Source organism: Microcaecilia unicolor, chromosome 14 (genome assembly GCF_901765095.1).
Source record: "Microcaecilia unicolor chromosome 14, aMicUni1.1, whole genome shotgun sequence".
NCBI classification, from domain to species: Eukaryota; Metazoa; Chordata; class Amphibia; order Gymnophiona; family Siphonopidae; genus Microcaecilia; species Microcaecilia unicolor.
Genome location: NC_044044.1, coordinates 35797443 through 35819402, shown reverse-complemented (window position 1 = coordinate 35819402; position 21960 = coordinate 35797443). Strand labels below are relative to the sequence as shown.

General features: G+C 43.2%; 1 protein-coding gene across 12 annotated transcripts in view; it reads right to left on the bottom strand.

The window, feature by feature from the left end:
* Positions 1-3158: 3158 nt before the first annotated feature.
* The window catches only part of UBAP2L (ubiquitin associated protein 2 like), a 127936-nt gene continuing 109134 nt past the window's right edge, over positions 3159-21960 (bottom strand). For 9 of the 12 annotated variants that reach the window (XM_030188166.1, XM_030188167.1, XM_030188168.1 and 6 more), the window contains one exon: positions 3159-3760. In XM_030188166.1, coding sequence (XP_030044026.1) covers positions 3665-3760 — 96 coding nt within the window. In that variant the 3' untranslated portion in view covers positions 3159-3664. Of the gene's footprint in view, positions 3761-5399; positions 5462-21960 lie in introns of all 12 variants that reach the window. The other 3 variants (XM_030188170.1, XM_030188171.1, XM_030188174.1) reach the window with 1 other exon arrangement.

The window sequence follows — 21960 nt, the reverse complement described above, 5'->3', positions numbered from 1 at the left end:
TCAGAGCAACGGTGCATTTAGCCCAGTATCCTATTTGCAAGAGTGGCCAAGCCAGGTCACAAGTACCTGTCAGAAACCCAAACAGTGGCAACATACCATACTACAAATCCCAGGGCAAGCAGTAGCTTCCCCATATCTGTCTCAATAGCAGACTATGGATTTTTCCTTCAGGAACTTGTCCAAACCTCTTTTAATCCCAGATACGCTAACCGCTGTTACTACATTGTTCGGCAGAGTTCCAGACCTTATTTATTCATTGAGTGAAAAAATATTTCCTCCTATTTGTTTTAAAAGTATTTCTATGTAACAGTAAAACCGCTCCACAGAACACACAAATTTTGACCGAGTGACACCCTCGATGCAGTTTGAGCACTGGCTTCCTGTTGAACAACAGATTATGTACAAAATCTTGTTGCTACTTTACAAAATTTTATACAGACTCTCCGGCTTTTTTGTCCTCTCATTTGCTCCCCTATATCCCTTCCAGGGTGTTATGCTCTAGCCAACAGAATTTGCTGGTTATCCTCACACTTCAAGCTGTGCCCCTGGGTACTTATCGAGGTTTAATGTAGTGGGCCCCACTTTGTTGAATGCTTTGCCAATTAACATTTTAAACCGAAGGTATTCTTTTAAAGTTTAAGGCCATGCTCAAGGCCCATTTGTTTCATACGATTTCAATAAATGGAGCTCATGTTTAGCAATGAACAGCTAATCTAGTTGGGGGCCTACCTGGTCACAGAACCTTTTATTTGGGTTTGCACGTACTCCTGTCCACAGTGTTGCTTGTATGTTATTGTTTGTATCTTTATGTTTTTTGCTTTTATCTATGTATGCAACGTCAATGGTCTGTCCCTTAGTGATCAAATAAACCCAACCTTTGGCCCTTTTTCTGATCCTTTCATGGAAGATAAAAGGTTTGTGTTTTAAGATCTTTAGCTTTTTCAGGCTGCTTTGGGACCCAGACTGAAGTGTGTGATCATGATCTGATGCTGACTGTACCTTATACTTAAGCACCAGTTTACGATAGGTTGTTTGCTAAGAAAAGATGAAGCTCCTGCTGCACAGGCCATTGAATGGTTTCTTTGGACATATTGAGAGTGTAAAACCAAGTCACTTTAATTGCTAAGAATGCATATAAAGATCCAGAGGCAATGAGGCCGATATCAACTGTAGCAATTTCAGGAAGGAGTATTTTTCTGGAATTGCATCCCATGACGGAATCACTCGTCAGGTTGAGCAAAGCGATACTAAATGCCTACACTGCATTTTCCTACTGAAAGAGAGATAGACATAGACTTTCCTCATGTCTGTGGACTTTCGATGATTGTTGTGCTGGAGGTGGATAAAAGCTGTCCCTGCCTACAGTATCTCTGACAGGATGATAGGCTCATAGTGAGTTAGTTGGTGCAATCCTGGAGGACCTTTCATAGTAAATACAGATACCTCTGGCGCTGTGGCTGCTGCTGTTTCATGTGATCCCTTGGGGGTGGGGGAGGGAACACATCACTTACTTTATACGTATGTATCATAAGAACATGCTGTCTCATATCAGCTCCCTGCAGCTTTCTTTGATTTCTCATGCTTTGCCTTTTTCTGCACAGCTTATTTGGGGGAAATTTATTTGCACAACTGAGCTGCTCAATGTTCTGCACTGGTCCTGGTCTAGGCAGTTGTCAGTTTTTTTGGCAAGCAACAAAGTGGCATGGCTTAGGACAGCAGTATTTGCCAGGACAGTGGGCTGTATGCTCTGTACACTGCAGGCACTAAATTCACTGTTTCCTAGTGTGTACACAGGGAAGGAACAACTACAGGGGCAGTCAGCAAAGAAAGCATTGAGATGGACTTGTGGCATCTATTCATGCTACTGTGCCACTGGAGAATGATTTAATTCAGGATTTCTCTACAGAAAAGCTAGTAACTTAAAGCAACTGCAGAACTTAGCTTACAGGAGGACAGCAGGAGTCCTAACTATTATGGGAAGACCTGTCCATGCTCACAGGAATCTGAAAGGCTTTCTTGAGCTAAAGGAGAGCCAACACACTGGATGTATTGGTGGTAACACCGATAATGAGGCAGCAATGCTTCTCCTTGCTCGCAGAGAACATATATAGATTTCCAGGAGCTCCACACTGAACTCCGATAACTGACTTATCTCTGAGGGCAAGTAACTGAACAGGAGAGTAGGAAGAATGGTGGAGCAGAAGAGGAAGGAAGGAACACAGGATTTCTCCCTCCCTCCCTCCCCCCCATTGAAAATCTAGCCCTGAAAGTTACTAGCCTAGCTTGTTATGGTGCGACACAAATGTAAGTAATTCTAAGACAATTACAACTTCCAAAGTATATGATATCAATGCGGTGATATCAGATACAAAGCTAATCTACTCCTGGCAGGGATGGAAAGCTGCAACAAAGAGATAAGTACATTTGGGATTTGCGCTAGTAAAGGTATGTTTTTCTATATTTCACATCTCTTTGTCAACATATTCTGTAAGCAGGAAGAGTAGCTGAAAAGCAAGGGAAACTGGGTTTGATTCCCATTATGACTACTAATGATCCTGGACAAGTCATTTAACCCTCCAATTGCCTTGGGTACACAAAAAAGAACCACCTGTGTACAATATATGTAAATGGCTTCAGTTGTACAACAGAAAGGCAGTATATCAAACATCAAATCAAAGACCCCCCCCCCCCCCCAAAAAAAAAAAAAAAAGGGGGGGGGGGGGGACCTGCTAGCTAGACTGGTCCCTTACAATAGTATTTTACACTGGGTCATTTTTGCTCACATCTTCATACTACACCCCGATAGATATCAAAAGGGGAAAAGCAACTTTATGAATGGTTAAAAGGTACAGTCCTCTACAAAGCAAGTTCACACCCCAAGCCCTCACATTTGCCATGGATGCAGCCGCACGAGTATGAAGTACTTCCCCTAACACACAGGACCCTTCTGGAGCAGAAAGAAAATATTCAAAAGAGTAAGCATAAAACAGTGGTTTTCCTTTAAATTGTAAACGAAGAAGCTTCTAAGTCTGTGAGCAAAAAGATTCCTTAAAACAAAACAAAAAAAAAAAATCCATGAGCAGGACATATATCCAGGAATGGAAAAAAAATAACCACCTAGCCTCCTAACAAGGTGAAGCAAGGAGTCCAGACAGGAATGCTTTGGGAGGGGTTTTATATATACAAGACACATTTATCCATTAAATTTAGAACACAGTACAAAAACACTCCACCGAATTCATCATACACTGCTGTTATATAGCAACCGTATTCCTAGTGAAGGGGTCTTGCTGTAGGGGGGGGAGGAGGAGAGAGAAAGGGGATTTTTATTCCTTTATCCTTTAGGGGGGTGGGGGAAGAACCCTCCCTTTTCACCCCCAACAACAAGCACTTCATAATCTGAAGGCAGAAAAACGGAGAGAGAAAAATACAAATTCTATATTACATATAACAGTAAAAGGTGGGCAGGTAGAGAGACAAACAGAGAGCCATAGGGAGCAGAGCTCCTTCCAGCAAACTTCCACTTCAATGTTTCTTAAAAATGCCAGAGCTGTGTGGTTGTCAACTTTTGTTCCTTTTTCGGTTTTTTTCTTTTTTTTTTCAAGTTTGTTTTTTTGTGGGTTTTTTTTTTTTTGGAAAGCCAGTTGAGAACAGCAAGCATGCCTCAGTTTGCACCCCAGTTGTAGCTGTTGTAAGCAGACTTGTTAGGCTGTGACTTCTGTGGGATTGAGCTTCCCTGTGTGCGCTGGCCAGCGGCACTCTGCAGAAGAAAAGAAGGACAAGAAACATCAATTAACACAGGGTAAACACCAGTTGGACATCTCTTAACTCTACAGAAGACAACAAATCCAGAACGTAATAGAGAACGAAGCATACAAGTAACTTGGAAAAAAAGTTGTGCATAATACAGGCAACATGCCAAAGTACCCTTCACCTACACACACCTGTCAGTACACCTACTGTCTTTTGCAAGCTACTCCAGCACTCTGCCAATGCACTTCATATTCACATATTGCTGTGCCTCTTGTTATTCCAGACACCCCACCCCCCCACTTTCCAGCACTCTATTACACTTCCTGGCTGTAATGCCCCTTGTTAATCCAGTGCACTTCATAATCCTGTACTGCAGTGTCCCTTGTTATTCCACATAGTCCTCCCCCATTTCCAGTTATTCCAGCACTCTGCTATTCTGAGATAAACAACCCCCCCCCCCCCCCCCCCCCCCCAAACACACACAGCTCTACTAATGTACCTTATTCCTGCCATTCACAATTCTTGGTATTCTTATACCAAGACTCCTCCCCCCCCTCAGCATTACAGTCCTGGCTTACAGACCCCCCCCCCCCCCCCCCCAGTACCAAGGTTGTCTGTCATCCAGAGATTTGCCACTTTACCCCACAACTGCACAGCAGGCATCCACTGCTACTCCTGTTTCTAACTCACAGAAAATACAGTAAAATTCCTTTCTACCTTCCTTCCGGGTTACCATATATTTTTACACATTTGTATACATTGTTTCCATGGACAACCAGATAAAAGATGTACCATATATGGATGACATCACCACGACAAATCATTCAGATCTGCTCTCTCAGAGCCCAGAAAAAGTGCTTTCTGGGCATTTTGTGGGAGTTACCACCTGAGTGTGAGGAACTTCTGCCTCTGTCTGGATTTGCTCCTTTCTTACTCAAAACTTCCAAAAAAAAAAAAAAAAAAAAAGAGAGATAACTACCACAATTATAATGAGTACAGCAAAAAAATAAAAACTGGAACAAATTGAGACAGATGTACGATGCTAGATATGAAAATACACCAGGATGTCCCTAGGGCCTGCTGGATCATCTTCCAAGATCTTACAGGATTTGGCATAAACCCTTTATCTGAAAAGCAGAGACAAAGCACTTGTGCTGAGGGCTTTCCCTATCCATGCAGCCAGAAAAGCTGCATAAGGTTTCAGCTGGTGGAGTCTCAGAACATGCAGATTCTTAAATGGCCACTAGCCCCGTTCCAATACAACCACTGCCATTGAAGGTCCAGCAACAATCTCAGGTGCCAGAATGACTGTCTTTATTAATATGCATCACAGAAGTACAAGGAAACAAAGCACCACAGTGCAAAAATCAAATACAAGGACTGATGGGTCCCTTGAGTCTTACGGCTCTCAAATTTCTTTTGGCCATCTTACCAGTGTCCACAGCTATATCCCATCCTGGTATAGCTATGGCAGAACTTCCTGCAAAGTTATCTCAACTCAGCTGAACAGAGTTCTGCATTCATGCATTTTTGGGTGCTTGGCACGTTTACTTTGGCTGTACTGTGAGTGCAGTGCTTGGGTGTCGTGTTAGTTATAAGTGTTAACCGGTGATATGACTGCTGTGCAAGTAAAAATTAGGTCTTACCTGCTAATTTTCTTTCCTGGAGTCCCTCCACATTAGTCCAGATGCATGGAGTTTACGCTTTCCTGCCAGCAAATGGAGACTGGTTAGATGTCACCACACTATGTAGGGATCTGTGCAGTCTACAACCAGCCAGTATTTCTGTAACAAAGCAAACTAACATATTCCCTCATAGAGTGACAGTCCAAATGGCAAATGATGTTGGGGCTGGAATGACTGTTGGTTCATTGAAGAGAGGGACTGAGTATTTTGTTACTGTATACAACTTGGGGGGGGGGGGGGGGGGAAGAACGAGTAAAATAGTTGATTTTTTAATTGATATTATCAGAGGCTTCTTTGATGTTTACGATTTTTGGAATTAATTTGTTACTTCCAGGTACCGCAATAACTATGCATGTACAAATACCGCAAGATTTTGAACTCATCTCTCTAATTTTTCCACCTGAAGGAAGGCAGGAAAAGGTGGCACAGTCTTAATACCACCAGAATAAAAAAAAAATGCAAGAAAGGATCTCAATAAGAAAAGCACTTACAATTCTGAAATCCTTCTGTCAGAGGAAATAGCATCAAGAAAGCTGCCTTCAAGAATAAGTCTTTCAATGTAATCTTCTGGAGAGGTTCAAAGGGTGAAGATGTTAAACACAAAACCAAATTCAGAGTCCAGAGAGGGACAACGTAATGCAGTGAAGGCCACAAATGAAACATTCCCTTAAAAACAAAACAAAAAAAACCCCAAAACATCCGATTGTGAGCCAATCCAATTAATTTCTAAATGGGAATGAAAACACACAAAAGTTGCTACATGAACCTTCAGGGAAGCAAGAGCTAATAAATCTTTCTGAACTCCATCCTCCAAGAAGAACAAAATCTGAATCACTGACAGCTCAAAAAGAGGACTATTCCTTTCCGCACTCCAAGCCTCAAAAACTCTCCAAATCCTATCATACGCTAATGAAGTAGAATGTTTCTCAGCTTGCAAAAGCATGGAAATATGGTTCCTATATTGCCCTTGCATCTTAAATGAGATTTTTCAAGAGCCCAGCCATAATATAAAGCGATAGAGGTCACCAAGGACTTTGGCAAAGAAGCCTCAAGCTTTTTCCAACCTGCAAATGCCAAAAGCCTCTGAGCCAATCTGATGTTGCTAGAATTAACAACCCATGCACCACCAGCTGCTTCAATACTTGACCCAAGAAGCCAAGGGGGACCACCTCTGAAGAAGGGAAGCCACCTCCAAAGTTCCTGGGCTCTTCCTGCAACTGAAGAACCATGGAAACTTGCATTGTGACCAGATGCCATCAAATCCATCACCAGGAAACCCCAGAACTTCCTGATCATGGCAAAGGCCTTCTTTGATAACTCCCTGATCCAGAGAATTCCTGTTCAAACATTCTGCTGTAACACTACCAATTCCTGCAATATGCACTGCTGACAGTGCCTGTGAACCTCTGCCCAGTGAAATTAATAAGGCTGCCTCTGCCAAACTTTGTTCCTCCCTGCTGATTTACACCACTCTTGTATCTTTGAGAAAACTCAAAACACCTCTCCCACCAGAAGGAACTGAAAGGTGCACAATGCCCTCCAAATAGCGTGAGTCACCAACCTATTGATCAACCATGAAGCCTCAATCGGAGACCAAGTCCCCTGAGCTACCTGGCCCAGACAATAAGCCCTCCCTCCTCAGCTGAGCATACTGGCATCTGTCATAACTATAACTCTACTGGAGATACCAACTGCATCCCCTTGAACAGATTTTGAGAGATTAACAATCACCGAAGATTAGTTTTGTCTGTCCACAACAAATGGAGGCAAATCTCATGAGATTGCCTCTATGGAGAGCACTTCAACAACAGAGAAGCCTGCAGAGGATGCATATCAGCTCAAGCCCAGGGGACCAGAGCAGATATCATGGCGCCCAGAACCTGCAAGATGGAGGTTTCTAGAATTGGAATAGAAAGGGGCACTGCAACACAGGAATGAAGTGTATTGGGAGTGCGCTGAAACAGTGCTGGAACAGCTGGGAAGGGAGGGTCTAGAACTGATTGGTAAAATTAATTTCCCTTAATAGGTATGAAATAGGGCTCCCACATACTTGATGCATTGGGATGGTACCACTTGCTCTTGTTAAAATGATCTATTCTAAAGACAGGACTAACTGGATTATTCAGGACCTTGCTCTTTTGACTCACTTTCATCGATTTTGAAGTTATGAGCCAGTTGTCTAAATAGGGGTGAACCATGAGACGCTCTCTTCATAATGCTGCCATCAGGACTATCACCGTAGCAAAACTGAAGAAAAGGGCTTGAAACTGATAACAGCCTTTAACCACAAAATGTAAAAACCTCATGTGAACCCAAAATCATAATGTGTAATTATGCCTTTTTGAAGGCTGGAACTATGAGAAATTCTCCCTATTCCACCGCTACAATGACTGAACATTAGGCTTCCATCTTAAATGAGAGATCTTTAGCATCCTATTTACTTATTACTCAACAATTAGATAAGATATCCTTCTTTGGAACCACACTCTTCTTCAGGATCTGAAAATCATTGCTCCTGGAATAATTAATCTCTAAGGAGGACCTGACCATCTCGTGAAAGAGAGAAACTAAAAATGCATTAGTGAGTGGATAGGAAAACTAACATATCCTGTTCTCATTACATTCAGAACCAATGGTCTGTTGCGATTTGGGACTGTTCCTCAAAAAAATACCTGACCTCCTTTCTACTCCACCAAGGGGTGGATACCTTGCCGCTCTGTTGTGGATCTCTAGTGCCATGTGCACTTAACTCTTTTGCAATCCTAACAAAAGAAAGCCAACCTGCCATAAGAACATGAATGCTGAGAAACCGCCTGCATACATCTCTGATCCTAGGGCTATTTTTGCCCTGGTCTAGAAGAAACAACATCTATCTTCTAGGAGGTGCTGAGGTTTAGCTTCTCCCAGATATTTCACTGTCATTTCCATATTTTTACCAAATATCTTCCCTCAAAAAAGGAATCCTACTGTTTGAAGTAGAGTCAGCCTCCCAGTTGAGGAGCCAAAGCTGTACCACCCTCCTCCAGGATAGTTGTATTCTTAGTCACTGCTCTAGTTCAGGAACTTTCAACTTTTCCTTTTCTTCAGGGAGCAACTGATAAAGAGTTTGTTCATAGCTCTACCAACTCTGATGCTGCTCTCCAGAGCTTCCTACCCAGCATAAATTAAAGCCTGGAAAGCCTGATATACAGGAAAGACCTTTGTGGGTTTTCAGATTCTCTAAAGCAGGATCTCCAGATGAAGACAGTCTGTAGATTCAAATTCAAAATACTTTATGCCTGCAGCACTTAATCACAGCTGGAAGTTTTCCTCTCCTGAAGAGACATAGGACCGTAAGGTCATCTCCCTCAGATACAACAATCTCAGGCACTGCCAGTGCTCCATCAAAAAGGAAATCCCATGAAGCTGTAGAACACAATTCATCCTCTTCATGACAGCCCATGTATGGCCTTTTTATTTGAACAGAACCCTCACCATTGCTGGACCCCAGAGCCCAAGAAGAATCTTCAGAGTCCACACAAGGAAGGCTTTAATGGAGGATCACGACAAATTCCCCAAAGCTTGCAGGGAGGAAGTGCCTATAAAACAAGGGACTCCTCCAAGACCCGGGGTGAGGGAAGAGCAAAAAGTGATACTTCTCAGATTCCCAAGACAAAATGGTTGACTCCCCTATTTTTTGTGGCACAGGTGATGACCTTTTTCCTCCTGCAACCTTCTGCTTGGGAGAATCTTGCTTAGACGTTTTTTTTAAACTTCCTGAAAGTAGAAGAGGATCCTGGCAGCTATCCTCACACTAATAAAATTGCCACAGCTGCCCCCACATTAACATCTCCTCTGTGGGAACTGCCATGACAAATTTTAAAAGATCAAATTCTGGCTTAAAGGTTGCCCGAAAAAACTCATTTCAATACCTTTGTGCACAGCTGCTAAGTGCTTAGCACCATAGATCAGGACACTGCCTCAAACTGTCCCACAAACCAGATGTCCACTCTCCACCCCAGACTGAAGGAAACTTAACTCCAGTTATCCTATTGAAGAAAAATGTGTCAATATGCCAACACTTTCCTCTGGAAAATGACAAAGAAGCACCACTCCCAATGCAATTAACATTCACGGGGCCAGTCAAAACAGAAACTTATTGCCAGTAATGCTGCCCTGTTTTCTCACACTCTCTTGGGAGGGGGGAGGCATAGTGATAAACCAGGAGCTCCCTCCCAGTTCAATTACTTGTAATCTGACTCGCCTCTTGAAAGATAAATAAAAATTTGGTTTTTGCTTTTTTCAATAGTATTCTACCTAAATAGAGCTGAACATACTGAAGAGAAGAGAGGAAGAGGAACAGAAAAGGGGAAGAACCTGGACTCCTCCAGGTAACTCCAAGCATTTGGTATCCCTTCTTCCAGAAAATATTATCTGCCTAATTCAAATGGGAGACCAGTTATCCAACTGGGCCCAAAAGCAACCATACCAGGTTAGATTAGTACATAAGTATCGCCATGCTGGGACAGACCAAGGGTCCATCGAGCCCAGCACCCTGTCACCAACAGCGGCCAAAAGAACAAGCAATTTGTCCCGCCCATCCTAGAAATACTGTATTGCCTGGTCCATTCAATAACATTCTATGGCTTTTTCCTCCAGGAAGCCGTCCAATCCTTTTTTTGAAGTCCGCTAAGTTAACCGCCTTAAACCAACTTTTCCGGCAGCGAATTCCAGAGTTTACACGTTGAGTGAAGAAAAATTTCCTCCGATTCGTTTTACATTTACCACACTGCTGCTTCATCGCATGCCCCCTTGTCCTAGTAATTTTGGAAAGCGTAAACAGACGCTCCACATCGATCCGTTCCATTCCACTCGTTATCTTATAGACCTCAATCATATCTCCCCTCAGCCGCCTTTTCTCCAAGCTGAAGAGCCCCAGCCTCTTCAGCCTACCCAGATAAGGAAGCTGTCCCATCCCCTGTATCATCTTTGTCGCACTTCTCTGCACCTTTTCCAATTCAAATACGTCTTGTTTGAGGTGCAGTGACCAGAATTGAACACAATACTTGAGGTGCGGTCGCACCATGGAGCGATAGAACGGCAGAATAATATCCCTATTTTTGTTTTTACATAGGACAACCGTCACCATCTGCTGGAGACAGAGAATACTGGCTATCTGAAGCTGCACAGAACCTCTTTATTCTGTCACCATCTACTGGTTAACAGGTACAACCTGAATGTTCTGGACTGGTCTGCTTCAGACAAAAAGGAATATATCTCTGAATGATCTATAAAAATTAACTAGCAAATTTAGAAAGGGGAATCCTTCTCCGGATAATGATTTGAGTCGAAACAAAAAACAGTTTGACATGCTGTTAGGCTGTGTGAGAAACAGTATCAATTTTACAAAGGTTATTTTGACTAAAATTATCCAGAGAAGCTCATGACTAGACCTGGGTGACAATCATTAGATTTTATGACTCCTGACACAGGCATCTTGCTGAAACATGGCCGTGTGAAGTCTTATCCCTTATGTCATCATCATTATTTTTAAAGTTAAGTTTCTCTTTTGCTGCATTATTTTATGTGTCTCCCTCAAGCCTCTGTTATTCTTGAAGATTTTGTGAGGGTTGTTTCATTCTTCTATTTTGTGCACTTGGATCCACTCAAAGGTTGGTTTGCTTATTTGTTTGTGAATTTAGCATTGGAAACTGGTTGTTTTCTGAAAGATGTTAGAAAAGATATTAATTCTTCCTCCAACTTTTGGCCTATTGCAAGTAATCCATTTTTGGCCAAGGCTAGGGTGAGAGCTTTGATCTTCTGGATCCAAAACAATCAGATTTAGACATGACTATAGCACTACTACCTTTAGTTTCAGAATTTTGATTAATATTGGTAAAGGGGGAGGGGGGCTGCCTTATTAATGCAACTAGATTTAGTTTCTACATTTCATACAGTAGATCATGAAATTTTATTGGATATGTTTGGATACATTTGAAATTACAGGAGTAGTTTGTAAATAGTTTTCTTTATTTTTGAAAAATTGTTTCCATCAAGTCAGCAGGATTAGAGAAATGTAAAGATCTTGGACCTTTGGCTTTCTCCTATCTTATTTAATGTTTTTCACAGGTCACTTGATAAGGAGATGCAAGATATGGGATTATTTTGTTTATGCTAATGTGCAGATTATTATCCTGTTTCAAACATCTATAGCAGACGTATAACTGTTTAATAACAATGTTTTAACATGACCTTGGATTGGATGGCTGCTCAGGACCTTAAATAGTGGGAAAAAAGTGTCCTGTTGTGTGTCAGAGACAGATGGCTGCCAATTCCTGAGAAAGGCCAGAAATGGTGATGTTCTTCCTCAGAGGATGTCCACATGAAATCTTGGTGTTATAACCGATTCTAACCTGGATATGAATTTACAAGATACTCATGCTGTAAAGTCTCCCTTTTTGTAAGCTACAGATGCTTCGTCAAATTTATAAATACTTTTCCTGTGATGATTTGCAGAAATTGCCATCATCTTGTCTTGCTTAGATGATTGTAGCTATTTCAATTTAGGTTTGCTTACGAAGACCTTAGAAAGGATTTCTTAAATAGAATAAGCTTGGTAGCCACCTTTGAAGCAATGGGATCAAAGATGGCTGCCAAGTTTATTCTATTTAAAGCTAAGTCTGAGAGAGACATTTCTTTGCTTAAACAGCTGCACTGGTTATCAACTGCAGCTACATGAGAGTTTAAAGTGCTTGCACACCTTTTAAAATCTTATATGGCCTGAGTCCAGGCTATTGCTATTTATTTGACGTTGAAAACTACGACTCTTTCTGCTCTACTGACTCATAGTAATAAATGTTGAACTTCCTACAGCCACTGATTTTAGATTAATATTAGTTTGTTAAAAGTCATTTAGAGGAGCTGCTTCTGAATTCTGGAATGCACTGCTTAGTTGTATTATTAACAGAGCACAATTATTTGAGATTTCAAATGATTATTTATTAAATATGTAGGAGGATCTGATTTGTTTGACTGGTAGTAAGGTGAAATTAGAACTTACCTGCCAATGTTCTTTCCTTTAGTCCCTCTATATCAGTCTAGATCCAGGTTCTCAACCTAGTTTTGAGGATACAGCTAGACAGTCAGGTTTTCAGGATACCCACAATAAATATGCAGGAGATAAATTTGCATGCACTGCCTCCATTGTATGCATGCATTTTCATTTTGAGCATCCTGAAAACCTGACTAGCTGGGTATATCCCAAGGGCTGGGTTCAGAACCCCTGGTCTAGATGCTTGGGTTTATGTACTCCTACCAGCAGATGGAGACTGAGAACTACTGACTTGAATGCAACGTATATGAGCACTGTGCAGCCCACATCTAGCCAATACTTCCATATCAAAATCAGATGCCTACCTAAAAACTCATATCATTGTCAATTATTTTATTTTTTTTAAGGTTTCAATGTTTTTATTAAAATTTTCAATACAACAGATATCACAATAAACCACTCAAAAAACACACAGCAAAAACAATGTGTTCTTATAGCTCCCCATAAAACTAGCAGCACTATACAGAGAAACTGAACCCCCATTCAAATCACTCCCCAGTCCCCTACCCTCCCATACCCAATAATAATTGGTCTCAGTAGCAAAAAGATCAAACACTAAAGTTACAAATGGAGATTATTAGGCACTATGTGCACCGGATGGAAGCGCTTGGATATATGGTCTCCATATAGCTGAAAAGGTCTTCTGGTGTTCGGCAGTCAAAGAAGCATCTCTAGATTCCATCATCATTAATATATGAAAGGCAGATCTCCATGTCCAAAAAGAGGGTGAAAAGTCCAAGCACAAATGTTGCAGAACACATTTCTTCACAATAATACAGGCTTTGGCCAAAAGTGCCCATTCAAACCTGGAGAGGGGCCTGCAATGGTCCATCTTCCCAAACAAACACCCAGTGGAGATGGATTTGCCCAGGAGCCACTCCAGATAGGCCAGCACTCGAGACCAAAAACCTTTTTATAACAAAACATTGCCAAAATGAATGAGACAGTATTGTCTAATAAACCACATCTGAGGCACTTTGATGTGGAAACTTGTAGCTGTGAAAAATAGGCTCTAGTAATGGTATTAGCTCCATAGACCACCCCAGGAAGTTGCTTGATAGCTCCAGCTATATCTGAGCTCTGCAACTGAATGCATAGGACGTTTGAGGAGCTAGAGGACACAAAGCTTTACATAGACTCAAAACTGAGACCTGGACCTGATGAGAGGGTAGAAAAAAGGCAGCGAGTAAGTCAAATACTCCCCTGCAGCAAGGCTTCTTTAAAACCTGAGAAATATGAGAAATCTGCACATATTCTGTAGCAAGACATCTAATGACTTCAATACTCCCCCGTCAGTCAAAATGTCTACTATGTAGACCTGGCCTGTACACACCCAGTGAGAGAAAACATTATTATTTAGTCCTGGGAGGAAATCCAAATTCCCCACAATAGGTAAGAAATCAGTACATGCAGGATCTTGTTGCAATCTAGACAACAGGGACCTCTACATGACTCACATAGGTGTTAACAAAACATGACTTTTAAATTCAGAAGGTACCTTGGCAGCAGGAGCATGTAACAAAAAGTGAGGATTTGAGGGAGAAAAAAAGTTCCCGTTTAAAAACTCCAGTAAGTAAAATCATCTGACCCCATCACCCAATCCTTAAGGTGATGCAGAAGACAAGCGTCATTGTAACTCTGTAGGCTGGGTAGATCAAAACCACCCTGCTCCCAAGTCCCCCGTAAGAATTGTAAACAAAATTTAGGCTTTTTCATCTTCCAGCAGGTTCCGATATCATAACAAGATACTGCCCAGTACAAAACACGGAGATTCATTCTAAAAAGTTGAAGTGGAAGATTCTGAAGTACATAGAGGCAATGAGGAAAGAGAACCTTGCGAAATAAACCAACTCTGTTTATATTGGAGCAGAAGATTGACATTAGTACGATAAGGAAGTTGAGGATTCATTGTCAGTTGAATGCCCAAAGTACCCAAAGCCCCCTATAGTCCACTGTAATAGGAAATCCCCCACCCAATTCTGCCAAAGGAAAAATGATGTAGAAAGTGCTTCAGATTTACCCATATTAAGCCTAAAACCCAAAACGGTTCCACATTCCTGAAAGCTTTGCAGTAGAACCGGAAGGGAGGTAGTTGGATGCGATAAACAACCAAGGATATCATCCACAAAGGCGGATATTTTAAATTCAAAACTGCCCTACCTGGATCCCCGTGATTTCTGGATTAGCCAAAATCTCCCTAATCAAGGGATCCAGGGTCAGCACAAACAAAAGAGAGGATAAGAGACAGCCTTGTCGAGTGCCACTAAAAATAGGAAAGGGTTCAGAAGTAATGCCATTAACCGAAACCACAGCCTGTGGGGAATGAGAGAGAGCCAGAACAGCCACACTAAAGAACTCCCAGAGCCCATACTTATTAATCACATGAAAAAGAAACTCCCATTGCACCCGATCAAAAGATTTTTCAGCGTCAAAACTGATAAGCAATGGGAGGAGGAAGTGACGTCACCTTGCTTGATGGCAGCTTGAACTTTTAGCTCCCGCATATTCCCTGACTAAAAGGTGGAAATTGCCTTTCTCGCAGCATATCTCCACTTACATTTGCAAGCTAAGAAGGTCTAAACGTGGGACTGCCGAGATGAGTAAGTCCGCAGCTCACTCGCGTAAAACCCCGGACCGACAAGTTCAGCAGACGCCGGGTAAAGCTTGTCGGCGCCACGAGTCCCTACTGCCCAGCTTGCAGTCGGATTCGGACTCTGAATTCTCCCAGGTAGAAGCGGGTTTGCCGGTGGATGTGAGTGCTTGCCCGAGAAGTGCTGATATTAAATCCTCCAAGACTGAGATTCTTGAGAAAATGGAGGCGCTTGGTTCGGATTTGAAGGAACTCATTGGCAGAGTGGAGGACTTGGAATGCCGCGTGTGCAGTACTCAGAGGTAGTTTTAAAGGTTGACAAAGCGATGGATTCCTATAATGAGCTCCAACTTAAGGTTGATGATCTTGAAAAACGGAGCAGATGATGTAATTTGAGATTTTGCGGAGTTCCGGAGAGCGGGGACTCTGAGGATGTTTTAATGGTTACAAGAGTCATCTGCACTAAACTGTTGGAAGCTGATGTGTCTGAGGCTCAAATTGAAATTGACAGGGCTCATAGAGCCCCAGGTTACCGCCTCGAAAATAAACCGTGAGATATAATTGCTAAATTCGTCTCTTCTGCCATGAGAGAAAAATTGCTTGCAAAGGCGCGGCAATTATCCTATGTGGAGTACATTGATGCTAAAGTGTTTGTCTATCAAGATTTATCAGCTTTTACTTTAGCTCAACGGAGGCTGATGAGACCGGCCTTGGACATTCTCTCTAGGGAGAAAATTGCTTCCCGTTGGGCATTCCCTTTTGCATTGCACTTCTCGATTGGGGGGAAAACGCATCGAGTTCATCACCTTACTGAGGCCTGGAGCTTCCTCCACGAGGCAGGATTGGCGCCAACTTCGGCTCCCCCGCATTTTGTTGCTCCAGCTGTAAAGGAGCATCTGCAAAAATGGAGACGTGTGGCTCCTGATTCGAGGAAATCTTCTAAAGGAGATTGACTTTGAAGCGGTGACTTTTTGGGTTTGGTCTGGATCTCTTTTGTTCCGTACCCAGGATTAATGAGAAGTGCATTGGCGCTTTGTTGGGGATGGTGCTTTGGATGGTTGGTTGTTTAAAAAAGGGGGGGGGGGAGGGAGGTGTTTGTTTGAGTAGAGATGTTTTCTAAGTACTAGGGGAGCAGATGTTCTGTATAGCATGGGGGGGGGGGGCTAATGTAATTTGTGTGGGGGAGGTGCGGGGGGGGGGGGGTTGAGGTGCTAGAGAGGGGGGGGATGTTCATTTTCTCTTTCTATTTTCCCGTCTTGGTCATGTTGATGATCATTGATTGGTGGGTTGGGGGAGGGTAGGGGTGGGGGAAGAGTTCTTGGGTCTGGTTTCTGTGTTGTTGGGGCAGTTGGGAGGGTGGGGCTGGTGAGGTGGGCTATGCTTTGTGCTGGGTGGGTGGGTGGTATGTGCTAGGATGTGGGGTTTTGTTCTGTGTCTTCTTTTTTTGCTTGGTTTGTGTGTATGGGGTCCCTTGCGCTCATCATCCCTTGGCCAGATTGTGACTCCTACTTTAAAGTGATTAAATGAGTATGGACTTAAAGTTCTTGACATATAACGTCAAGGGCTTGAATTCGCCTCAAAAGCGTCAAAAGCTTTTTAAAGAAATTCTGTTTCATAGACCCCATGTTGTGTTCCTTCAAGAGACCCACTTGAGGAGGGATCATGAGAAGTTTTTGGTACATAAGCAATACCCGCATGTTTTCTTTGCTTCTGATGTTAATTTATTTATTATATTTGTATCCCGCACTTTCCCACTAAAAGCAGGCTCAATGCGGCTTACATTAATAGGTAACACAGAATTTTGTTATGTAAAGTAGGAAATTAAGTATAACATAATAGAAGGATGGATGGGTAATTACAGGATGGGTAGGTAGGTTGAGACAGGTGATAGAGAGAGGAGGGTAAGGTGGGAGATAGATTCTGGGTCAATGTCGTTTTCTCTTCAGTATATGTAAGGTAGATGGGTTCATGAGATTAATCTGGGTCTTTTGGGTAGGCTTGTTTGAATAGATGGGTTTTTAGTGCTTTTCTGAATGGTAGGTGGTCATGGATTGCTTGGATAGGTCTAGGGAGAGCTTTCCATAGGCGGCTGCCCAGGAAGGAGAAATTGGATCCATAATAATAAGTGTGGGGTAGCCATCCTGTTCCACTCCTCTCTTCAGGTCCGGGTGTTGAAGACCAGGTGGGACCCTATGGGGAGGTTTCTGGTGATTCATGTTATGCTAAACAATCTGCCCTTTTCCTTGGTAGCGGTATATGCCCCCAACGACAATCAGGGTGCCTTTTTCACTAAGCTTGGCAGACTTGTGCAATCCAATCCCTTTGGGAAATTAGTCCTGGGGGGGGGGGGGGGGGGGGATTTTTACGCTTTGTTGGACCCAGCTGTGGACAAATCGGGTAAGATCTCGGCCAATGATGTTCTAAATGCTAAGGCTCTGGTGGACTTCACACGGACCTTGGGGGTAGCTGATGTTTGGAGGCAGCTTCATTTACGAGATAGGGATTATTCTTACTACTCTCACTCTCATAATTCTTATTCACGCATTGATTTCTTGTTTCTCTACATCTCTTTGCTTCAAGGAGGCTGTGGAGCTACAATTGGTACCATTACCATTTCAAACCATGCTCCTGTATGGGCACAGTTTGCCTCAGGAGGTGAGGTCGAGAAGGATTCCAGGTGGACCTTAAATGTTTCTTTGTTGAAAGATGATAAACTCTTAGCGCAGTTTCGTTCACTTTTGAGGGAGTACTTTGACAAAAACCTGGATTCGGGTCCCTCCTTGGGGATCGTTTGGGATGCCTTTAAGGCGGTTTCTAGGGGGTTCTTCTTAAAACATGCTAGTACTCAAGCTCGGATTAGGCGAAAAGAGGTGGCTGATTGTCTTGCCGAATTGACTAGATTGGAAGATCTTCATAAAGTTTCACATTCGTTCTCTCTACTGCGACAGATGCATGCTCTCTGATTAAGGTTAGATAATATTTACTCAGAACAGCTTCAATTTGTCCAGAAACAGCAACAGCAATTGCATTATGTGTATCATAATAAACCTAGTCGGTTGTTGGCTCTTAAATTGCGGCAAAAAAGGTATGACCGTACTATTTTGCAGATTAGAGATAGCCACTCGGGTGTGTTGACTCAATCAAAATTGATCCGGCAACGTTTCCAATCTTTTTATCAGTCTTTGTATACGGTTGATGATTCGATTCAACCGGATGCCACTGGTGCCTTTTTAGATTCTTTGCAGTTGCCTGCCTTGTCTGAGGAGCAGCGATCGAGGCTAGATGGGCGTATTCTGGTTGATGAGGTTGTCCAAGTTATTAAAGATCTCCCGCCAGGGAAGTCGCCGGGGTTAGATGGTCTTCCAAATGATTTTTATAAGGAATTTAGGGGTGAGCTTGCCCCCTTGTTGGTTGAGATCCTTAATGGGGTACGGGAGGGTCAAACATTGCCGCCTTCTATGATGGAAGCTTGGATCGCAGTGATTCCAAAGTCGGGTAAAGATAAGTTGGATTGTGCTTCCTACCGTCCGATATCGATTTTAAACTTGGATGTTAAAATTCTTGCTAAAGTCCTGGCAAATCGAATGACCGGGGTATTACCCGATTTAATTCACCCGGACCAAGTTGGATTTATCCCCCAAAGACAAGCTAAGATAATGTCCGTAGAATGGTCAATTTGATGCATGTGGCTGGGAAGGCAAAGGCTTCGGTTTGCCTCCTGGGGTTAGACACTGAAAAGGCGTTCGACCGAGTACACTGGCCGTTTATGTTAAGTGTTATGGACCAGATGGGATTTGGTATGGGATTCAGGGATTGGAACCAAGCCCTTTATCAATCTCCCCAGGCCTGTGTGCGTATTAATGGAGGTAATTCTTCGCTGTTTTCTTTACATAGAGGGACGCGTCAAGGTTGTCCTTTATCCCCCTTGTTATTTGCTTTGGTCATGGAACCGCTGGCAGTGGCAATTCGTTCTGATCCCAATATTACCGGTATTGTGGTGAGAGGTCAAGAATATAAGTTGGCTTTGTTTGCGGATGATATTTTGCTCTCTTTATCTAAGCCCTTAACGTCGTTGCCTAACTTATTAAAACTTATAGGTGTATACTCTTCTGTTTCTGGTTTCAAGCTTAATATGTCCAAATCGGAGGCTATGGCAATTGGTATTCCCCCCAACTTGTTAATTTCTTTAAAAGAAGCCTTTGCCTTTCGGTGGGTATCCCGGGGTCTCAAGCACTTAGGGGTTTCCCTCACAGAAAAGTTTTCTGATTTATTTCGGCTAAATTACCCTCCTCTCTTGAAGAAAATTAGTAAGGATTTGGAGAGGTGGGGGTCCATCGATCTTTCCTGGTTTGGTCGGATTGCCACCATAAAGATGAATGTTATGCCCCGATTGTTGTCTCTCTTTCAGGTCTTGCCTCTACACCTGTCGTGTAAATTTCTTTCTGGTCTTCAGGATCGCCTTCTCCGCTTTATCTGGGCTAATAAAAGGGCGAGATTGCCGCGGTCTGTGTTGTATAGGGATCAGAAATAAGGGGGTTTAGGGGTTCCAAACGTGTTATGGTACTACAAGGCGGCGCAAGCTTGCTCTGCCATTGAATGGTTTCATGCGAGTCCTCAAAAGAGGTGGATTGGATTGGAACAGTATTCGGTGGGTCCATGCCCCTTGCATTCTCTAATGTGGCTTCCTAAGCGTTTTCGAGTGTTGGGGCGGGAGGTATGCCCTTCGATTCAAAACACACTTTACTATTGGGATGCTATGTTTGCCAAGCCCGACTTGATACTCTCCAAATTGATTCCAGTGATCTATAATCCTCTTATAGAGGATGGAGGCTGGGGCAGAGGATGCAGGCTGGAGCAGAGGATGCAGGCTAGTACCTGGCAAGATACTAGTACCTCTCAAATCTGACAGACAAACCTGCAGCAGCAATCCATGCCCCAGAAATGCATGTGCGAGAATGTTTAAGTGTGTATGTAACTTACCCGCACCCAGATTTTACAGCACGAAAATCGTGACTCTTGCAAAAGCATCATTCAGACGGTTGTTCAGAGGCGACAAGGAAACCCCAAGATCTGTAAACTCTCAGCAAGATCCACTTGTTGCTAGCTGTCCTCTTTCTTAAGAAAATACCTCATTCTAGTTAGCGATCCCCAAACCCAAACAGCTATTTGTATCCCAAGCTTTTTGCTGCCGGTGGAATTAAAGCTGCAACAAACAACCAGTGCCTAGCCCAAAGCACCCTCTGAGGGGTCAGTCAGATTAAGAACGGCTCTTGATACAATGCCTGCAATTCCAAACTTCTCCAAGCCTTATAAATAGCAACCAGAAGAGACTCCTTCAAGGTCACATCTTTCAAAATTGCCTTCCTCAAAGTCTCAAAAGGCGACCACATCAGTGCTGATAAAACCAAGTTTAAGTCTCACAGGGGAACGATCAGGCATTTTGAGGGTCTCAACTGCCTTCAAAAAGAAACATCCAGGTGAGATGCCAAGCACCTATCACAAACCAAGCCTCAAAAACTCAACAAGACTGCAACCTGGACCTTTAGATAGACCAAAGCCAACCTCCCAGGGAGTCATGCAAAAATATCCAAAACAACTGAAGCTGAGGACCTCAACATTGTCTTCTGGTGTTCCTCGCACCAGGAATCAAAGATCGCCAAACTTGTATGTAAGGCAACAAAGTAGCTCTCCTCCAAGAATGCTGAATGGTAGAAATTACATAAGCACATAAGCACCGCCATGCTGGGAAAAGACCCAAGGTCCATCAAGCCCAGCACTCTGTCTCCGACAGTGGCCAATCCAGGCCCCGACCAGAGTATCCTCTCCGCTGTAACCTTGCCCTCTCAAGGGCAAAGCCATATGCCAGAATAGAGAAAGGAACCGACATCACCAGTGGTCCCAGATGAAGCAAATCTCTGACACCAAAAGAGGAAGTGAAGATCCCTCCAATAGGCACACCAGATCTACATTCCATAGACTTCTCAACAATCTGGCACCGCTAACACTACCAGGCCCGGTGACCACCTATGCAGTGAATTGTTCTCCCCAAAAGGGGCTAAGGAGAAAAATACATACAGGAGGTTGTTGCAGGACCATGGCTGGAAAAAGGCATCTATGCCCCCTACTGTTCTGTCCTTTCTGCAGCTGAAAAACAAAAACCTTGGGTGCCAATGCCAAAAGGTCCATGATTGGGTGGCTGTATCGCTGAACTATCTCTGTAAAGGCTTCCAAACCTACGGGGTCCAACCAATTTCTGCTGAGAAAGTTTGCTTGAACACTATGTACTCTGGCTATGTGGGCCGTAGACAGCTCCAAGAGATTCTGTTCCACTCATTCCAGCAGGATCACCACTTCCTCTATCACCTGCAGACTCCTTGTGCCTCCCTGCCTGTTCACATAGGCCACTGCTGACGACCTGCCTGCCAGGAATCGCAGTGCTCTGCCATGTAGGAGAACACAGCTAGGAGAATTATCCTGGTCTCCAATTAGTTTACAGTCCAACGTACTCTCTTCTAGTCCACAGGACCTGTGCCACCCAACCCTGAACTCTGGCATCTCTGGTAACAATGATCCAAATCAACTCTCTTCAATAAAGCAGCTTCTTTTTGCCACCATTCTAAGCTCCAGCTCACCGCTCCTCAATCTGGAAGCTTCATTCCAGCTTCTGTGACTGTGACAACTACTAGGACAGCAAAGCCTTCTGAAGAGGCTGCATGTGGGCCCTGGTCCAGGGTATTGTGGGGCCTGTGAGGCCTGTATTTCATATGCAGAAGTCTCGCGAGGCCATAGCCACTTGAAGTCTCAGCAGCGGGCAGGAAATGACTTCAGGTATGTGCCGAGAA